This window comes from Schistocerca cancellata, chromosome 1 (assembly GCF_023864275.1).
Source record: "Schistocerca cancellata isolate TAMUIC-IGC-003103 chromosome 1, iqSchCanc2.1, whole genome shotgun sequence".
Classification (NCBI taxonomy): domain Eukaryota; kingdom Metazoa; phylum Arthropoda; class Insecta; order Orthoptera; family Acrididae; genus Schistocerca; species Schistocerca cancellata.
The window spans coordinates 521,492,829-521,515,297 of record NC_064626.1 but is presented as its reverse complement, the minus strand read 5'-3'; the positions used below and the strand labels follow the sequence as shown (position 1 = coordinate 521,515,297).

Below are 22,469 nucleotides of genomic sequence, written 5' to 3'. Positions count from 1 at the left end.
TTCCTAGACTTTCGAGAATTGTTTTAATTTCAAGCTTGTGGTCGAATAACAAATAAGAAAAGAATTATTTTTCGTGTTACATTACAAATTAGCATTTTATGATTTATTTTCCTTTACTTGTACTGTGAAACTTCTTCCCAAATTTTATGATTCTAGACCAGTGGGTAGTACTAATACCTTGTAGGTTTTGATGAGCGAGTTTGCGAGAATCAAAATACCGTACAGTGTGTAAACTTTTAGATGGCAGACCTCTCCCTAGTCCTGAATCGGTAGAAGTCGGTAAACGTCGGGAGGCTTCGGTAGGCACGCAGTTTAGACTGCTGCCAACATTACGTAGCTGACTGTGTTGTACAAAGTAGCCATTGTCGTCTGCTTCGTTATTGTTTTGCGCTGTACTGTTCTGCGTGTTTTTTTTGTGCAGTTGTGCTAAACATTATCAATATGAGTGAAGAGGCAGTTGCTGGCCCATATCGGGAGTCGCCAGCAACCCCTACCGGTAGGCCTACGGTTAGAAGGAAACCAGCATTACGTAGCGATGCTCGCAAAATTATATTGTGTGTGATTGAATGCTGCGAAAGGGAGCAGAAAAAATTGCTTCACCCCATTTACAAATCTTCAGTGAGAGCTGCTACATACACAGGACAAAACATGCGTAGCATTGGGAGATTACGCCCGTGATTTTATATACTTTAACACGTTTCCGGAACGTGTTGCGAATAGTGTTAGTAGTGAAGAAATAATAGAACAAAACGTCATGCCTGACGCGGCACTTTTTCACTCATCTCGATGTTTACCACGTCATATCTCCTGAATTATATGTCGTAAAGGTACATAAATTTGCCGGCGCATTTACTGATATATGTGGATACTGTGTGCGAAATATGTTGCGATTAGAGTTAATAGTAACGAAATAATACATTAAAACGTCATTCCTACTGCGGCAGGTTTACGGTATGTACTGAGAAAACCTAATAAGCGACAACCTTTTTTCCTTTCATTATTTTGTGGTGGGTGTCAGCGAGAAAAATTTTCGTAAAAGTTTGAAATTGTATGTAACGTTCGTTGCTAGTCGCTATGTGCTCTCATTCTCAAATAGTGGATGCACAAACACAAATCTGGGTATTTTCCCGCGGTGGCATCTCATTGTTTATGACGTCATATCTCCTCAAGAATGTGTCTTATTTCTTTTTTTTCCGGCTAGGAACCTTCGTGGGAGTACGGAGAACAAATCACCAAAATTTCATCGCAATCGGATGAATGGTTTGGGAACGCACAGAGGGCAGACATACATATATTCATTTATATATATATATATATATATATATATATATATAGATTTTAATGTACATGACGATTTCAGTTTCGTTTACGAACAACATTTAAAGCGAGTTTTAATTCCAATCCTTTCGTCTAAGCATGACGCGCAATTTGTAGTGCCAGCACTGCAACTGGTAGGCTCGTCATTTAGCACAATTCAGAGGGCACATCTAGCTTGGGAAATATATATTCTACAGACTTTATCATTTTCTCCCCTGATCATCCCAGTGTACTTTAACAGTGCTGGCGAAAATGCAAAGTGCTTAGATTCACCAGTATGAAGCCTACAATTACTTTAGATCCTGGCAGAAACATTAAATTCTGAGAAGTTTTAGTCACATGTTAAGTCAATCAATATGTTGTGGATATACCTGCTGTTGATATTAAAGGCAGAAATTTGTAAACACCTCATTTAAAGATGTATTCATGTACCAAAGTTTGACCACTGCACAGACATAAGTAATGAATACCGAAAAGGAAATAAGAGTGGTGAACATGAAAGAGGCAACAGATCCTAACACACAATTCAAGTTTGGTTTTACATTGAATGAACACACTGAATAAGGTCGAGACTGGAGGAAGAGTGCAGGTCACCACTACTAATTTTGCAAACAGGACACAAAATAGGATACATAGAATTACAGTAAAGTAATAGTGACACCCATAGGTTTTATGATGATATGTAGAAGAAAATAAGTTTCTCTCAAAATGTCGAGATGGCTTCAGAAAAACCAATGTGAAACACAGATTGCTTTATTCGTACGCCTTGCAAACAATAGATGCAGATGAACAGGTAACTTGTGTCTTCCTATGTTTGCAAAAGATGATTGACACTACAACAAAGCGTTGACTGCTAACCAAAATATGTGATTATACGGAATATCTTAGCAAATATGTGACTGGTCTGAGGAATATGACTAATATAACCCAGTATATGAATTGGCTGATCACATAAAATCAGCATTGAGGAAGATGAATTGACGACTTTCGCTGGAAGGTTTCTGTTCAAGTGCAGTGCATCTGTAAATACAAGATGAATCAGTCTTTGGAGTCCCTCTCATGACAACAGACATTGAACAAATTAAAGACACACACTGTGCTAGAACTGTAATATCTCAGACAGCCTGCACAAATGCCAGGAAACAAACTCTAAATCTGCAGAACAAAGATGATATAATTTTCCTGAAATCGGTAAATTGTGTATCTCACGTAAGAATCAAGAGGATAAGAGATTAGAGCAGCTACACAAGCACTTCGACAATCTTTTTTTCCCTTGCTCAATGTGCAAGTGGGTTACAAAATAAAACCTGTACTATTGATAAACTTTACCCTCTACCATGCACTGTATAATGACCTGCAGAGTATACAGGGTGAGTCACCTAACATTACCACTGGATATATTTCGTAAACCACATCAAATACTGACAAATCGATTCCACAGACCGAACGTGAGGAGAGGGGCTAGTGTAATTGGTTAATACAAAACATAAAAAAATGGACGGAAATATGTTTTTTAACACAAACCTACGTTTTTTTAAAATGGAACCCCGTTAGTTTTGTTAGCACATCTGAACATGTAAACAAATACATAATCAGTGCCATTTGTTGCATTGTAAAATGTTAATTACATCCGGAGATATTGTAACCTAAAGTTGACGCTTGAGTACCACTCCTCTGCTGTTCGATCATGTGTATCTGAGAGCACCGAATTACGTAGGGATCCAAAGGGAACGGTGATGGACCTTAGGTACAGAAGAAGACTGGAACAGCACATTACGTCCACATGCTAACACCTTTTTATTGGTCTTTTTCACTGACGCACATGTACATTACCATGAGGGGTGAGGTAAACGTACACACGAGGTTTCCGTTTTCAATTACAGAGTGGAATAGTGTGTGTCCCGACATGTCAGGCCAATAGATGTTCAATGTGGTTTCCATCATTTGCTGCACACACTTGCAGTCTCTGGCATAGGGAATGTCGTACACGCCGCAGTACATCTGGTGTGATGTCGCCGCAGGCTGCCACAATATGTTGTTTCATATCCTCTGGGGTTTTAGGCACATCATGGTACACGATGGCCACCACATTGAACATCTATTGGGCTGACATGTAGGGTCACAGGTCTGTAAGACATGTAGGATAGTGTCACAGAGATGCTGAAGAATCTGAACTGAAGAACACCTTAAGAAGATAAGTTTGTGTCTATCCCAGAAGGCTTGCTTAAAAGGTTTCAAGAAACAGCTTTAAACAATGACTCTAAAAATACAATGCAATCCCTACACATCATCACTTCCATATGGATTGTGAGGACCAGATTAGATTAATTACAGCACACGCAGAGGTCATCACTCTTCCCATGTACCAACCATATGTGAATGGAACAGGAAGAAGCCCTACTAACTGACACAATGGGAAGTAGCCTCTGCCCTGAACTACACTGTGGTTTGCAAACTACTGACATAGATGCTGAAGTACACAGTATAGACTATGCACTAAGTAAATCAATTTTAACTGTGCAGTTTTGTGAAACTGTTCTCAGAAGAGATTGAAGGCTCACTATCATGTAGTTTTTAGCTCATGCTGAACTACAAACAGGACTTCACTTTACCAAACACATTAGTACCTTCAATACATACGAGGAAAAACCAATAACACCAAATGTAAAAGAAATGATGCTCATGTACTGACCATATTTTAGTATTATTTTGGGCAGACTTTTACTGTATATGGTTATGGTAAAACTATCCAGGGATTGGTTCCTTGTTTACTTCAGGTAGTTTCAATAGGTTTTTTTTAATACCTCAAGTGCTCCTATCAACATTATAAGTTTGTGTGTGTGCGTGCGTGTGACCATCTTGTATTATCTTACTGGGTAGACATTCATCAATCTTGACTGTTTCATGTTTGAGTACTGCTCTTAAGTTTGTTAAGAGCTGAACTACCAGTATTTTGTCTTCTAAACAAGATGTTTGTATCAATTCCAACATGCACAAATACGCTCTGCTTTTGACAAACTTCTTGCTTCAGTGAGTATCATTGCTGTAATGGCCTTATGATTGCTAACCTTTTTGTCTTCAATTACAATCTGGGTCTGATAGTAGCCAGATGAGCTAAAATATTTGTCTCGTTTGTTGGCTGTTGACCTAATTATTGAAGGCAACTATTTTATAACGTGTTCAGTATTAGTCCAAAAGACCATCCCTATCTGCTGGTAAGGTATGTGTAATTTATCCAGTAAATCTTACACACATTAATGTGACCCTCAACTACCATTAAATAATTCGACTATTTCCATGGCCGGTACAAACATCTCATCCCACACTCGCTTATTACTTTTGTCAGTGCTATTTTGCAACTGTAAACTTACTGGACTTATATGTTTTAGCTTCTCATAAACTCTTTTAAATGTTTCCTTCCTATATGTAGCATGTATTTATGAAAATTTTCCAAAACCCTACTCCAGTTTTCAACCATTTCACTTCTTAATATTATGTGAGAGTAACTGCTTTTGATGGTCTCTTTTCTAAGAGAGATTATTCTGCACAAGGAAAATGCACATGCACATTACATCCGTCTAGTTATTGTAAATGTTTCCATATACTAGCAACTGAAAAGCCTACAATTAACAACTCATCCTTTCTTCTGTGTCTTTACCTGGACTTTGAAAGAATCTGCTGTTTGAACACACTGTGAGCTCTGTTTCATTATCAGTGAGAGACAGGGCCTTTAACATATAACTTACGAGAATGCAGCAACCAGTTCAGCCATCTGCCACACAACATAGTTCTGAATCTCTGCACAACAGGCCTGCCACTATCAGGTGATGGTTTGGTGACTGATTGGTTACATCTGTTGATCAGGAAAGGCTAACATTCCCATTCATAAAAGGAGTTATAGTCCTTCCAGTATATCAATGCAACTACAGTTATCACTCAAAATGAGCAATGAGCACACCCCACCAACAGAGTCAAAGCTTCAACCTGTCAAGGATCCCTCCCCTTTTCATCCAAATCTAAATCTTTGCATATTTGACACACCAGCCTCTCATGTCTACGACAAAGCCTTAGTTACCCACCTCTGTTAGATTTCTTGTGTGAAACTTCCTGGCAGATTAAAACTGTGTGCCCGACCGAGACTCGAACTCGGGACCTTTGCCTTTCGCGGGCAAGTGCTCTACCAACTGAGCTACCGAAGCACGACTCACGCCCGGTACTCACAGCTTTACTTCTGCCACAGCTTTACTTCTGCCGGATTTCTTGTGTCTTTTACTAATATTTTATTATGTACTTACCTTGTTAATCTTCTGTCCAAGAACAAAATTGAACTATGCCTATTAGGAAGTCAGTATCACTTAAGCAACATTGCAATCATTTTTCAATACTCCTTGTTCCAGAATAAAAACTGTACATTACATTAAAGAAAAAATAAATATGTAAATATTTAATGAAGGCCCAAACAAAGTTTGGCTTAATAGTTTCACACAAATACACTGTGTCTGATGGAATGCACTTATCCGAAACAGTATGTCATGCTCCCACTTCACTGTTTAAAATGTTTTCACAAATAGAGGATGCACAGACTAATAAATATTTTACATAGATAACCTACATTCGCTCACATATGCAGTATTTATAAAAGCACTCAAGGGATTAGTACACAGTTATTCTAAAGAGCAGTTGCTTCTTAAGCATAATTCTCAGGCTAGAAATCAAATATGATTTCAGAATTTGCAGACTGTACACCATCCTGAGAGAAAATTCTATGTACCTGATTATAAGAAAAACACAAGAGCTTGTAGCTATTTCACATCAAAACAAAATTCCAATAGTTTACATAATACATACACCAAATATCAGAATCAAAAGCTGAAAATTTCATGGCTAATTTGGCATACTTCGTACACAATAGCTGTTTTGCCAGGATACTTGACCCTAAGCACACTTGCAGTTGATGATATAATGTAAACAAAAATAAGATCTACAAGCTTCGCTGAAGTGTAGTCGTGTAAAATTACTTTTTAATAGTTGTGGCATGAAAATACAACATTGTGTGGAAAATTACATTGTGAATATTGTTTCATTTAACAGTTAACATAAGAAACAGTATACTCACAAAAAGGCGACTACTATTGACTTACAACTGAAAGTCGTAAAACAAATATACAATTCAAAATTTGAAGAGTGTCTCAGTTCAGTCGATTTATCGGGTATTACTTGGCTGCCTGTTTATTTTAGTATGATACTTTCCTTCCTAATAACACATTTCCAGCCACTTTCACAGATCAGCTAAATGTTCATAAAGTTATAAGATTTACAGAAGCCACATATGGTCAGCAAATATGCGGCTTACACATTTACACATACAACTTCACCACTTTCTACAAACACAACCATAGAATCCACTTTGGTTAAACTTAAAAAAGTGGCTGTCTTTCTTTAGATTACACAGATTTGTTGCCCTGTTATACAGATGATGGCTTCTTTTTATTACATGTGTCCAGAAATAAATACAACACTGCACAAATTCCACTGTTAAGTATTTATACTACCTATTGTTTTCCGTCTGCTCCTTCCTTAAAACACACACACACACACACACACACACACACACACACAAACACAAATATATATATATAATCAGTCTGTACAATTTCAGAATTGAGAACAGTCTTACTAACCACTGATTCAGACCATTATGAGCTATTATAAATTATACAGAATTACTGTAATTTCCACATGAAGAAATTTTTACTTACTTTTAACTCAGTATCATACTTTTCCTACCCATCGAAATAACAGCTAAGACATTAAGCAAGACAACTAAAGAGCAATCCATACTTATAGCAAGATATAGTAACTATTCATCATCTAATTTGCGTCTCTTCGAAGGTATATCATCACCAGAAATGGGAGATGAGCATTCAGAATCAACCTGACTTATCTCTAGGCTCTTCCTTCTTCGTAACCGTTCTTTTACTGCATGCAGTGAGTCTTCCCCATTTTCTCGGAATGGAGTGTCATCATTAGTTTTGTTTTTTGCTGGGCTATCTTCTAGTTCTATTACTTGTACATTACTTCTCTGCTGAAGCTTATGCTTGAATCTCTTTGGTCCTGGGGCACAGGGTACTTTAGTTATAGTTATTTCATTCCGACCCTGACCTGCTATTAATAATTCATCATCAGAGAGTTCAATAACATCAACACCACTCTTATTATCTGCTATATGGTCAAGTACCTCCTGTGACACATGCTGACTACAAGTTGGACAGTCTTCCAACCTACACACTTTCACATTACACAATCGCAGGTGTCGGCGTTTCATGTGGCCCACATACATAATATAACCTGACGGACCATCAAATGTTGCCTCACACTGTTCACAGTAATAGACCTTTTCCTGTTTTTGCTGCATTGCTGCCGGTATTGCACCTGTTCTACTTGCAGGACCTGGGCGTGGTCTTGCTGGCTGTGGAATTATTGTTATCTCATCATTAATTTTCAATGGCTTCAGTATGGTGTCACCTGACTGCAACCTTGGTGGCTGCGTAGTTTTCTTGTCCACGACACCTCTCTTTGCAACTACACTGTGAGCAGAATACACATGGTTCTCGAACTGTTTATACATTCCAAATGTTGCCGTGCATACTGTGCATTTGTATGACAGGTGTGCTGGTTTTAGAGACATATTGTGATCCCTTGCAACATGACTAAGAAGTTTCCATTGATAAACCTGGAATGAAAGAAACCTATGTAATTATACAGCATTCTTGTAAACAAATTATTTTATTTCATACAAACTACAGAGAGAAAGCACAACACACATGACACTAAAAATAGGAGTTGGGAAGAATAAATTCATAACTTAAGATTTTCACATGATGTATATAATTAGGCATGATGTGAAACAGCATGTACTACGCACCAATAATTTACAACCTCAATTCATGGATACATAGAACTAATGGCAAAGAGATGCACAACAGAAGTCACTTGATCACAATAACTATTACTGACGTACACTGCTGGAAGCACTATATGCCTCAAATTTAGCACAATATATGCAAATAATGAAATTATTTAACAATATTATGAAAAGGAAAGTTGCCATTGACCATGTAGCAGAGATGCTGAGTTGCAGATAGGCACAACAAACAAAAAGGCTGTTACAAATAAGCTTCAGGCCAGAAAGGCCTTCGCCAAGAATAGACCACACACACACACACACACACACACACACACACACACACACACACACACGGCAACTGAAGCCACACTGTGAGTAGCAGTAGCAGCAGCAGCAGCAGCAGCACCAGTGCATGATGGGAGTGGTGACTGGGTGGGGATAAGGAGGACGCTGGGGCGGACAGGTGGTGGAATAGTAGGGTAGGGGTGGGGGACGCGAAGTGCTGATGGGGGAGTGCGCGGGAATGAGGTGGAGGGACGGTTGGGCAGCTATGTGCAGTCAGGAGGTTAGACGGAGGGCAGGGGAGCGGTGGAGGGGGTAGCGGCTAAAGGAGAGAAGTAAAAGGACTGGATGCGATGGTGGAATGAGGGCTGTGTAGTAGCGGAATACGAACAGGGAAGGGTCTGGAAGGGCGAGGACAGTGTTACGGGAACATGGGATGTATTGCAGGGAAAGTTCCCACCTGCACAATTCAGGAAAACTGGTGTTGGTGGGAAGGAACCATATGGCACCGCCTGCGAAGCAGTCACTGAAATGAAAAATGTCATGTTTGCCAGCGTTCTCCACAACAGGTAGGTCCACTCGTTTTTTGGCCACATTTTGTTGGTGGCCATTCAATGCAGTCAGTCAGCTTGTTGCTCACATGACTGGTTTCACAGGTAGCCCTGCCTTTGATGGGATAGGTGATCTTTGTGACTGGACTGGAGTACTTGGTGGTGATGGTGGTGGTGGTGGGAGGATTTATGGGATAGGTCTCGCATCTAGGTCTATTGAAGGGATATGAGCTATGACGTAAGGGATTGGAAGCAGGGTTGTGTAGAGAGAGACGAGTATATTATGTAGGTTCGGTGGATGGCAGAATATCACTGTGGGAGGGGTGGGAAGGATAGTGGGCAAGATGTTTCTCATTTCAGGGTACGATGAAAGGTAGTTGAAGTTCTGGCGGAGAATGTAATTCAGTTGCTCCAGTCCTGGATGGTATTGAGTTATGAGGGAAATGTTCCATTGTGGTCTGACGGTGAGACTTTTGGGAGATCGAGGGAGACTGGAAAGATAAGGCACGGGTGATTTGTTTTCGTACAAAGTTAGGGGGATAACATTGTACAAAAACAAATCTTCCGTTACATTATCTCACCAGTTTCCTACCACCTCCCAAAGTCTCACTATCCAGCCACAGAGGAGCATTCCCCTTCATAAATCAGTGCCACCCAGGGCTCTAGTAACAATTGCATTATCTGCCAGGGTTACGACTACCTCTTATCGTGCCCTGAAATGAGAAATATCTTGCCCACTACCCTTCCCACCCCTCTCACAGTGATATTCTGCCATCCACCGAACCCACACAATATACTCATCCATCCCTACCGAACTCCTGCTCCCATCCCCTTACCTCATGGCTCATATCCCTGTAACAGGCCTAGATGCAAGACCTATCCCATGCATCCTCCCACCACCATCTACTCCAGTCCAGTCACAAATATCACCTATTCCATCCAAGGCAGTGCTACCTGTGAAACCAATCATGTAATCTACAAGCTCAGCTGCAACCACTGTGCTGCATTCTATGTGGACATGACAACCAACAAGCTGTCTGTCTGCATGGATGGCCACTGACAAACTGCAGTCAAAAAACAAGTGGACCACCCTGTTGCTGAGCACACTTCCCAACATGATATCCTTCATTTCAACGACTGCTTCACAGCCTGTGCCATATGGATCCTTCCCACAAACACCAGCTTTTCTGAATTGTGCAGGTGGGAACTTTCCCTGCAACATATCCGACATTCAGGTAATCCTTCTGGCCTCAACCTTTGTTTGCCATTGTCCTCACCCATCCAGCCCCTTCCCTGCTGACCTGAAGCTTATTTGTGACAGCCTTTTTGTTGTGCCAATCGGCGATTCAGCACCTCCGCTATATGGTGAGTGGCAAGTTTCCTTTTCATAATATTGTTATCCCCCCATGAACCATGGACCTTGCCGTTGGTGGGGAGGCTTGCGTGCCTCCGCGATACAGATGGCCGTACCGTAGGTGCAACCACAACGGAGGGGTATCTGTTGAGAGGCCAGACAAACATGTGGTTCCTGAAGAGGGGCAGCAGCCTTTTCAGTAGTTGCAGGGGCAACAGTCTGGATGATTGACTGATCTGGCCTTGTAACATTAACCAAAACGGCCTTGCTGTGCTGGTACTGCGAACGGCTGAAAGCAAGGGGAAACTACAGCCGTAATTTTTCCCGAGGACATGCAGCTCTACTGTATGATTAAATGATGATGGCGTCCTCTTGGGTAAAATATTCCGGAGGTAAAATAGTCCCCCATTCGGATCTCCGGGCAGGGACTACTCAGGAGGACGTCGTTATCAGGAGAAAGAAAACTGGCGTTCTACGGATCGGAGCGTGGAATGTCAGATCCCTTAATCGGGCAGGTAGGTTAGAAAATTTAAAAAGGGAAATGGATAGGTTAAAGTTAGATATAGTGGGAATTAGTGAAGTTCGGTGGCAGGAGGAACAAGACTTTTGGTCAGGTGATTACAGGGCTATAAATACAAAATCAAATAGGGGTAATGCAGGAGTAGGTTTAATAATGAATAAAAAAATAGGAGTGCGGGTTAGCTACTACAAACAGCATAGTGAACGCATTATTGTGGCCAAGATAGACACAAAGCCCATGCCTACTACAGTAGTACAAGTTTATATGCCAACTACCTCTGCAGATGATGAAGAAATAGATGAAATGTATGACGAGATAAAAGAAATTATTCAGGTAGTGAAGGGAGACGAAAATTTAATAGTCATGGGTGACTGGAATTCGTCAGTAGGAAAAGGGAGAGAAGGAAACATAGTAGGTGAATATGGATTGGGGGGAAGGAATGAAAGAGGAAGCCGCCTTGTAGAATTTTGCACAGAGCATAACTTAATCATAGCCAACACTTGGTTCAAGAATCATAAAAGAAGGTTGTATACCTGGAAGAATCCCGGAGATACTAAAAGGTATCAGATAGATTATATAATGGTAAGACAGAGATTTAGGAACCAGGTTTTAAATTGTAAGACATTTCCTGGGGCAGATGTGGATTCTGACCACAATCTATTGGTTATGAAATGCAGATTGAAACTGAAGAAACTGCAAAAAGGTGGGAATTTAAGGAGATGGGACCTGGATAAACTGAAAGAACCAGAGGTTGTAGAGAGTTTCAGGGAGAGCATAATGGAACAATTGACAAGAATGGGGGAAAGAAATACAGTAGAAGAAGAATGGGTAGCTCTGAGGAATGAAGTAGTGAAGGCAGCAGAGGATCAAGTAGGTAAAAAGACGAGGGCTAATAGAAATCCTTGGGTAACAGAAGAAATATTGTATTTAATTGATGAAAGGAGAAAATATAAAAATGCAGTAAATGAAGCAGGCAAAAAGGAATACAAACGTCTCAAAAATTATATCGACAGGAAGTGCAAAATGGCTAAGCAGGGATGGCTAGAGGACAAATGTAAGGATGTAGAGGCTTGTCTCACTAGGGGTAAGATAGATACTGCCTACAGGAAAATTAAAGAAACCTTTGGAGAGAAGAGAACCACTTGTATGAATATCAAGAGCTCAGATGGCAATCCAGTTCTAAGCAAAGAAGGGAAGGCAGAAAGGTGGAAGGAGTATATAGAGGGTTTATACAAGGGCGATGTACTTGAGGACAATATTATGGAAATGGAAGAGGATGTAGATGAAGACGAAATGGGAGATAAGATACTGCGTGAAGAGTTTGACAAGAGCACTGAAAGACCTGAGTCGACACAAGGCCCCCGGAGTAGACAACATTCCATTTGAACTACTGATGGCCTCGGGAGAGCCAGTCATGACAAAACTCTACCATCTGGTGAGCACGATGTATGAGACAGGCGAAATACCCTCAGACTTCAGGAAGAATATAATAATTCCAATCCCAAAGAAAGCAGGTGTTGACAGATGTGAAAATTACCGAACTATCAGTTTAATAAGTCACAGCTGCAAAATACTAACGCGAATTCTTTACAGACGAATGGAAAAACTGGTAGAAGCCGACCTCGAGGAAGATCAGTTTGGATTCCGTAGAAATGTTGGAACACGTGAGGCAATACTGACCTTACGACTTATCTTAGAAGAAAGATTAAGAAAAGGCAAACCTACGTTTCTATCATTTGTAGACTTAGAGAAAGCTTTTCACAATGTTAACTGGAATACTCTCTTTCAAATTCTGAAGGTGGCAGGGGTAAAATACAGGGAGCGAAAGGCTATTTACAGTTTGTACAGAAACCAGATGGCAGTTATAAGAATCGAGGGGCATGAAAGGGAAGCAGTGGTTGGGAAAGGAGTAAGACAGGGTTGTAGCCTCTCCCCGATGTTATTCAATCTGTATATTGAGCAAGCAGTAAAGGAAACAAAAGAAAAATTCGGAGTAGGTATTAAAATTCATGGAGAAGAAGTAAAAACTTTGAGGTTCGCCGATGACATTGTAATTCTGTCAGAGACAGCAAAGTACTTGGAAGAGCAGTTGAACGGAATGGACAGTGTCTTGAAAGGAGGATATAAGATGAACATCAACAAAAGCAAAACGAGGATAATGGAATGTAGTCAAATTAAGTCGGGTGATGCTGAGGGAATTAGATTAGGAAATGAGACACTTAAAGTAGTAAAGGAGTTTTGCTATTTAGGGAGTAAAATAACCGATGATGGTCGAAGTAGAGAGGATATAAAATGTAGACTGGCAATGGCAAGGAAAGCGTTTCTCGAGAAGAGGAATTTGTTAACATCGAGCATAGATTTAAGTGTCAGGAAGTCGTTTCTGAAAGTATTTGTATGGAGTGTAGCCATGTATGGAAGTGAAACATGGACGATAACTAGTTTGGACAAGAAGAGAATAGAAGCTTTCGAAATGTGGTGCTACAGAAGAATGCTGAAGATAAGGTGGGTAGATCACGAAACTAATGAGGTGGTATTGAATAGGATGGGGGAGAAGAGAAGTTTGTGGCACAACTTGACTAGAAGAAGGGATCGGTTGGTAGGACATGTTTTGAGGCATCTAGGGATCACACATTTAGCATTGGAGGGCAGTGTGGAGGGTAAAAATCGTAGAGGGAGACCAAGAGATGAATACACTAAGCAGATTCAGAAGGATGTAGGTTGCAGTAGATACTGGGAGATGAAGAAGCTTGCACAGGATAGAGTAGCATGGAGAGCTGCATCAAACCAGTCTCAGGACTGAAGACCACAACAACAATATTGTTATATTCCATCTTGAATTTACCATTGGTTGAAATAATTTATCAAACACAAAAATTTGGCTGGGCAAAGAAGATTCAACACATTATCAGACACACACAAGGAACAGAAAATCAATGTCTATTGTAACTCCAATTACAATTGGTGAATCTAATTGTCAAATAACTATTATATGGATACCTGTCACAACACAAAGCATGCTAATGGAAACACAGTAATTTCCACAATGACATATGAACTCTCACAATTCCATTAGGTGAGAGAGACAATTTCTCACCTAACCACTATGACTATAAAGACAGGGGAAGCTATTTTTTTTCTTTCTTTCCAGTTTTGGAGGAAGAGATTGTATACCTATAAGCCAACAGATAAAAAGAAACGAACAAGTGACAGAAGTACACAAACCATATGCCTTCCCAAACAAAGAGTGTATGAAAGTCTGGTGCTAACATAATAATGGCTCTCTTCTGCTACTAAGTAAGATTACGGACACTGTGAAAGCAGTTCCAAATGTCAGTGCATCAAATTTTTTTTATATCTGTTGAGTGTGGAAGTCAGTATAAGATGAAAATGAAATAATGAAGCTGGTTCAATTTCTATATCCCTAAGCTACGGTTCTCAATAACACAAAGGACACATTCAACTGATACAGTTTAAGCTCATTGCTGCAAAGGGAAATCTTATTTGTCTTACAGTTATATACTGCTAACTGGCAGTAGTGCATAATATTATGCCAACTGCATCAACAAAAGTGGAATCAACAGGACACCTAACAGTCGAACAGTAACAAATGAACAATATTAGTGACTACTTCCCATAAATCTTGGGGCATGTCAGATAAGATGGTTGGTTGGTTGTTGCGGGGAAGGAGACCAGACAGCGTGGTCATCGGTCTCATCGGATTAGGGAAGGATGGGGAAGGAAGTCGGCCGTGCCCTTTCAGAGGAACCATCCCGGCATTTGCCTGGAGTGATTTAGGGAAATCACAGAAAACCTAAATCAGGATGGCCGGACGCGGGATTGAACCGTCGTCCTCCCGAATGCGAGTCCAGTGTCTAACCACTGCGCCACCTCGCTTGGTGTGTCAGATAAGAAAAATAGTACCAGAAAATGGTATAGCGGTCTGTGTTCTAGTCTGGGACACAGTTTTAACCTTATATGAAGGTTCAATCATGAAAACGTTGCATTATTTCAAGATGTCTCCTTCACCCTGAATCTGTCATAAGGCAACAGTTGAACTACATCACTCAAAAAATGATCAAATGTGCGTGAATTCCTAAGGGACCAAACTGCTAAGGTCATCAGTCCCTAGACTTACACTAACTTATGCTAAGAACAATACACACACACACACACACACACACACACACACACACACACACACACACACACACACACACAGGAGGGAGGACTTGAACCTCCAGCGGGAGGGGCCGTGCAATCTGTGACATGGCGCTAAAGTCACACAACTACATCACTTATCAACGAATGTCAATACCACAGCGAAGTTAATTACTTTAACATAAGATATTCATAAGAAACGATAGCATCACTCACCCGTCCACAGACTGGACACCGGCCACTATCTTTTCCTTTATTTGATGCGTCCTGCATACTAGAAGTAACAAGCCCATGCGAACCGAGTAAGTGACGTTCCAGGCCCTGATCTGTGAAAAATCTGAATTGACATTTTTGACAGTTCAATGGTGGCCGATTATATATCATCTTCGGATGAATTTTCACTTTGTGAATCCACTGCATATGGTTCCTAAGCTGCTCCAGATCCTAAAATAGAAATGTAACATTTTATTTGTAAGGCAACAATGAGAGAAAATTCTCAAAAGCTGGTAACTTTTTTCATGGTTTACATACCTTTATATAACCATCACATATTTCACAAATTACAAATGTGGGTTTCGCACCCGGCGTTCCTGGATGACCTGGCAGACCAGGATGTTTAGAATTTTGAGTATTTCCTTGGGACACTCCAGTTGTCTGTCGAGGTAATGGAGTAATTGATATACTGGGCTGCTGAAGGAGCTTTGCTGCTGGATTCTTGCTATTTGCACTCTGAAATCAATGAAAGGAAAAAGAAATGACTCAGAACCAAGGAAAAAGGACTCTCCTCCCAAATGCTAAAATTAAAGAGAGCCAACACACAAGCACCGGTAGCTACAAATAAATGGCAATTAATTTAGTACACAAAAAGTATGGTTTTTGACAGAGGAACTACCTAACAGAGCAGAAAAGATTTTGTAAGTACATTAATATCCTCTCAACTATCAGTTTTACAAATACAATTCCATATGTATTGCTATCTACCACCTTCCTGTTCAATAGTACAGCCGTGCTGGAACACAAAGATATTAGAAGAAGAAGTTCTACAGATCTATTATATCTGGCCGGGATGGTCGTGTCCAACTGACCAGAAACACACCACATGTTGCTATCAGATTAAAATGAACAATTAACACGATTACACTGAGGTGACAAAAGTCACGGGATACCTGCTGATATTGTGTCGGATCACCTCTTGCCCGGCACAGTGCAGCAACTTGATGTGGCATGGACTCAACAAGCCATTGCAAGTCCCCTGCAGAAATATTGAGCCACACTGTCTCTACAGATGTCCATAACTGTGAAGGTGTTGCTGGTGCAGGATTCTGTTCACAAACTCACCTCTCGATTATATCCGATAAGTATGTTCACAGAAAGGCAGCACATTTTATATTGTCGCGAAATATGGGAGAGAGTGTCACAGAAATGACACAGGATTTGGGATGGACATCATTAAAAGCAAGGTGTTTTTCGTTGTGACGCTATCTTATCACGAAATTCCAATCACCATCTTTCTCGTCTGAATGAAAAAATATTTTGCAGACTCGGACTTACATAGGGAGGAACCATCACCAAGATCAAATAAAGGGAAATCAGAGCTCGTACAGAAAGATATAAGTGTTCATTCTTCCCGCGCGCTATACGAGATTGGAATAATAGAGAATTATGAAGGTGGTTCGATGAACCCTCTACCAGGCACTTAAATGTGATTTGCAGAGTATTCACGCAGATGTAGATGTAGATAGATGTTGCCACCCTGACTTGTGGCACTCTTGGGACTGGTTCTCACTGCATGACAATGCAGGACCCCATACTGCTTTATCTGTTAATCTAGCTAGAAGTTTTATTGCAGTCCCATATACACCTGACCTCTCGCCTTGCGATTTTATCTTGTTTCTGCGAGAAAATTGTGGACATCCAACGAGCTGTGGCAAATGAGCTTACAAGCACTGCAGTTGAAAATTTCCCTGTTTGCTTCCAAGACCTCCAGAAACACTGGCAACAGCATGTAGCTAGCCAAGGTACTACATCGACAGGCACTAGCATCGTTAACTGGTAAGTGCAATTTTCTATTTTTACAAAAAGGATTGCATAACCTTAAATGTAATTGCCTTATATTACGGATCATGGTTTATCCATATAGAGTGGCAAATACCTCACATCATGATTAAAGATTATGATCAATAAGGTTGTTCTGGAACCAGAGCTTCAACTGCAAACATACCAATAACTGAAACGTAACAAATGTAAATGAAACTCAATACACTGGCACCTGCCCTCCCTCAGTGAGCTCACTGCTTTAATTTTTTTTTATTTATTGTGGGAAAGGAGTGGGAGTCTGTTGATGGCAGCAATAAAATGGTATAGTACAAGACAACAGAGTACTTAATAGGATCAAATCTTTAGATTAAGGCTAGCATGAGACTAGTAAAATACAGATTAAATGTGTTGCTGCCTCTGGACTTTATCAACATGTTCATGCTTGTACTGATAACTATTTTCAAAGTTGTTTAAGTCCACCTCTTTAATAATAATAATAATAATTTAAAAAACAAAAAACCCACACGAGATATCATCTGACAGAAAAAGTTTAATCTAATTTAATCACAGATTAAGTGACCTCATTTGTTTATGGACTTACTCCATCTTCAAAATAAACAGTCCAGAATAAGGCCTGTACTCAATTGCGTGAGTGTACTGTTGTTTAGAACGATCATTGTAAAGAGTTGCCAGAGATATTGATCGTGAACAGACATTTTGATGGGACATCAAAACTAACTGCATTTAATGTGTTGCAGTAACTTATTTAATTATACTTATTATGATTCATACTGGACCATCACATGTTGGAAGCTATGGAATACTCATGCTGCTTGTTCACCCTGACCACACATTTTTACAGTACGCGTAACTAGAGACGTGGTTGGAATTTTCCTTCTTTTAATTTTTGCCCACATCAATAAGAGATAATATGGATGTGGAAATACAATTTAGCGTCAAAGAAACTGGTGTAGCCATGTGTGTTCAAATACAGATATGTAAACAGGCAGAATAGGGCGCTGCAGTCGGCAACGCCTATAAATGCCAACAAGTTAGTGGCACAGTTGTTAGATCGGTTACTGTTCCTACAATGGCAGGTTCTCAAGATTTAATGAATGTGAATGTGGTGTTATAGTCGACGCACAAGTGATGGGACACATCATCTCCGAGGTAGCGATGAAGTGGGGATCTCCAAATAAAACCATTTCACGAGTGTATCGTGAATATCAGGAATCCAGTAAAACATCAGATCTCCGGCCTCGCTGTGGCCAGAAAAAGGTACTGCAGGAACAGGACCAACGACAATTGAAGAGAATCATTCAACATGAGTGAAATATAATCCTTCCACAAACTGCTCCAGATTTCAATGCTGGGCTATCAAGAAGTGTCAGCATGAGAACCGTTCAACGAAACATCACTGAAATGGGCTTTCAAAGCTGAAGGCTCACTCGTATACCCTTGATGACTCTGCATGACACAAAGCTTTACACCTCGCCTGAGCCTGTGAACAACAATAATGGCTTGTTGATGACTGGAAACATGTCTGCTTGGAAGAGTCTCTTTTCAAATTGTATCGAGCGGATGTACGTGTATGGGTATGGAGACAACCTCATGAACCCCTGGACCTTGCAAGTCTGCACAGATCTGTTAAAGCTGGTGGATGCTCTGTAATTGTGCGGGGCATGTGCAGTTGGAGTCATGTGGGACCCCTGATACATGTAGATATGCCTCTGACAAGTGACACGTACAAAAGCATCCTGTCTGGTCACCTGCATCCATTCATGTCCCTACTGCATTCTGATGGACTTGAGCAATTACAGCAGGACAATGTGACACCACACACATCCAGAATTGCTACAGAGTGGCTCCAGGAACACTCTTCTGAGTTTAAACACTTCCCTTGCCCACCCAACTCCTCAGACATAATCATTATTGAGCATACCTGGGATGCCTTGCAAAGTGCTGTTCAGAAGACATCTCCACCCCCTTTTACTCTTACGGATTTATGGACAGCCCTGCAGGACTCATTGTGTCTAATTCCCTCCAGCACTACTTCAGACATTAGTCGAGTCAATGCCACATCGTGTTGCGGCACTTCTGCATGCTCGTGGAGGCCCTACACAATATTAGGCAAGTGTACCAGTTTCTTTTGTTCGTTTGTGTAAATGATTCATATTATGAATCTGTAATTACAAGAAGAAAAAAAAGTAGAACACCAAGAATACTCTAATCTCTTGAGGCAAGGATTTTGTTCATGTGTGAAATGAAGATGAATAATTAGTTAATGAAGTGAACAATCTACCACTGAGGAGGATTCCAAGTCCGATTCATTCTTATACGAAGAATTGTTAGTTGAAAATGTTGACCGCAGTAAATGTTCCTTTATACAAATTGTTCTTCACTTATCATATATTTTGAATGATACCTGATGAAACAAATATGCAGGGCAATGCTTAAATTGTTTATCTAGCAGCAGAAGATGCCAACATGCCTAGCAGCCTGTGGTGAGAGGCAAAATGAATACTTTTGTTGGCATACTGCTTATTATGGGTATAATGCCACACCAGAAAACACATTATATTGGTCTAAAAAGGACATCTATACGTACACACGCATAAAAAATGCCACAGCACACAATTGAAAAATATCCATATGGAAATTTATACGGGTTTTGGACAATAAATTAGCTAAATCTGAAGATCAATTGAACAAAACTTGGAATATTGTACAAGCAATTGCTGATACTTTCAAAAATGCCGTTAAATCTTGCAAAAACACCTATTGGCAAAAGTATAGTTTCAAGGAGAAGCTGACTTGGTTTTTGCCAATAATCCAGGCGAGCACCGTTAAGTATGGTCAGAAGTATATAAACTGTGTCTTCTTGAAGGTTACACTTATTGACACATACACCAAAGGAAATGCAACAATTGAGAAAACAACATTAAAATGATGTTGTAAATGGATTAGTATTCAAGGGCTGTAAATTATTTATAAGCAGCTATTACATGAGTGTCCCTTTGACTGAAGCTTTTTGTTAATTTATTTGTGGTGCTGTGAAAATAAACAAAAGATTTCTACTAACACAGGCAAACAAAGTACAGAGTGAAATAATGATGTATGAAAGCTGAATTTTTAAATGGACTGACAAAAGACTAGTGTGTAGGTTAACTACATGTGAGAATCACATTAGTACAATTGGCCAAGGGATAGGTAAACTGAAGCACAATGATGATGATGATTATTACTGTAATATTAACACATACAAAAGAGTGTCAGTTAATCTGACAAACTAAGTGTTACTGCAGCAATTAAATGGTATAGAAAAACTGTTACACAATTTATGCATGGGAATTGATTAATAAATGCACGGTATACATGATGTTCCAAAAATCAACAGCAAAATGTCAGGAACGGAATCCTCATCTAACAAGATGAAAAAACATCTAGTTAAAGTGGACTCTAAAATGCATACTTAAGAGCTATGAGCACTTAATCTTCAATACTGTGAAAAAAATTCCCTTCTACTGCAAACTCTTTGCTTTCCATATTTTTGGAGGAGGTAGTATGAAACAAAATAAGAAAAAAATGTTCAGTAGACATGCACTCTAAAATACACACATTAAGAGGTATGAACACTCTAGCTTTTTTCCTTCTTGTTAGATGAGAAATCCATTCCTAAAGTTTTGCTGTCAATTTTTGGAACACCCTGTATAAATCAAAGACTGTGTAACAAACAAAACTACATTAAAATTTAGACAGGGTGTATACGGGGACAAGGGAAAAAAATTCCCGGATTTCTCCCGGATATCCCGTTTAAAAAATATGCTTCTTCCTGGGCGAAAATACACTTTTTCTGTGCTAAGTGACAGCAGGTTTTACGTAGATTTTCCCTCGGAACTGTAAAACTTATCAATCCTTTGAATGGTTAACGTTTTATACAATTGCATAGAACTTCCCGGAAAAAAAGAAGAGACAGGGCAAAGAAGTTTTGGAGAGACTTTTAATAAAAACAAAGGAGAGAAGTTTTGGAAAGACCTTCGATTTGCAGCAACATATACACTGCATATTTTCGTATTACGAAAGTCTAAATTCAAACTGCACCAAACACAGCACGTTAGTTTCCGGAGCATTGAAACCGAGGTTGCGATGTCCTTTTGTAAGCGAGTCATATCTCAAGCCAAGAGATCTCGCCAGCTGATGACAGCAGCTATTCAGAGCATAGGACACGTGTTATAGTCGGCCAACAGCAAGATCAGTTCGCGCTAACGGTTTACATTAATGTACACAGTACCGTATATCTACAAGAAAAGCTAAGCTTTCACATTTAATATTGATCTTTTTTTTGCGCGTGTTATACTTTAAGACACATCACACAAATGTGTCAGTAAATTTAAAATTATGCCATTAATGTCTCGGCTCGAAATTCGTGTAAGTGGCTGGTCCTCAAACTGTTCAGTTTCAAACGCTCTGTGATTTAGATATCCATCCCACTTTCTCACACGTAACATAATTCATCTTGCATAAAAAGAAATTTACTTTGAAAGTAACGCTTTTCTAACCACCGTTCGCAATACTATCCGGAGACTGTTAGAAATAGGTTCGATTTACCAGTTGCCAGAGAGCGTCAGAATACAGGCACTATTGTGCGTGTGCAACTGCAGTGGTGTAGGAAGCCAATATGTTCTTCTGTATAAAGCACTAAGAGAGCTTACATTACACCATAAAAGAAACAGGGCATCAGAGGATACTCCACAGAGCATCGGAATTTTGTAAACCATACTAAAATGCATAATTCGGCTTGAAGTGCAAATTGGCTTTTTCCAGATTCACAATGAAGTAGGTCCCATCTGATATTAAGCTTTTCAGTGTGGTTTTTGGGATGTAAATTTTCTTGGAGTACCAGTACTCTACGATCTCATTTTTGGTTCTGTATTATGGCATAATGCCATATATGGCAGAAGATAACGTGCACTTGAAATTCAGCGAAAAGTTGGAACTAGCCAATACTGTGGAATGAAACACTTCGTTTCAAATAAAATGATTGCCTTGGCGGAAAGATTAATAAAGCCAAATTTCTTTAGCAAACTTGCAAAAATAACTTCACTGTTCTGCAAGGCAATTAATGCTCGACTGCTACTAACTTGGAAATAAAATAAAATCAGAAAACTGAAATTAATAATATATTTTTGCCCTCCGTAATTATGTGAATGTATTTTAATTCACTTTGTTAGCTCCCGGCCACAGAAATCCATTTTGTTTTCATTTTACATGGGAGCTGTACACGAAGAGAAGCAGCGAAATCACTTAACGTTAACACGGGTCACGTGGAGGTTAACCCCGTCC

At 39.8% G+C, this 22,469-nt stretch overlaps 1 protein-coding gene across 3 annotated transcripts in view; it reads right to left on the bottom strand.

Moving 5' to 3' along the window:
- Positions 1-5,687: 5,687 nt before the first annotated feature.
- Positions 5,688-22,469, bottom strand: part of LOC126179085 (MOG interacting and ectopic P-granules protein 1) — a 108,130-nt gene continuing 91,348 nt past the window's right edge. For all 3 annotated transcript variants that reach the window (XM_049924581.1, XM_049924584.1, XM_049924583.1), the window contains 3 exons: positions 15,621-15,818; positions 15,306-15,533; positions 5,688-8,050 (listed from right to left, as the gene is read on the bottom strand). In XM_049924581.1, coding sequence (XP_049780538.1) covers positions 7,178-8,050; positions 15,306-15,533; positions 15,621-15,818 — 1,299 coding nt within the window. In that variant the 3' untranslated portion in view covers positions 5,688-7,177. The remainder of the gene's footprint in view (positions 8,051-15,305; positions 15,534-15,620; positions 15,819-22,469) is intronic.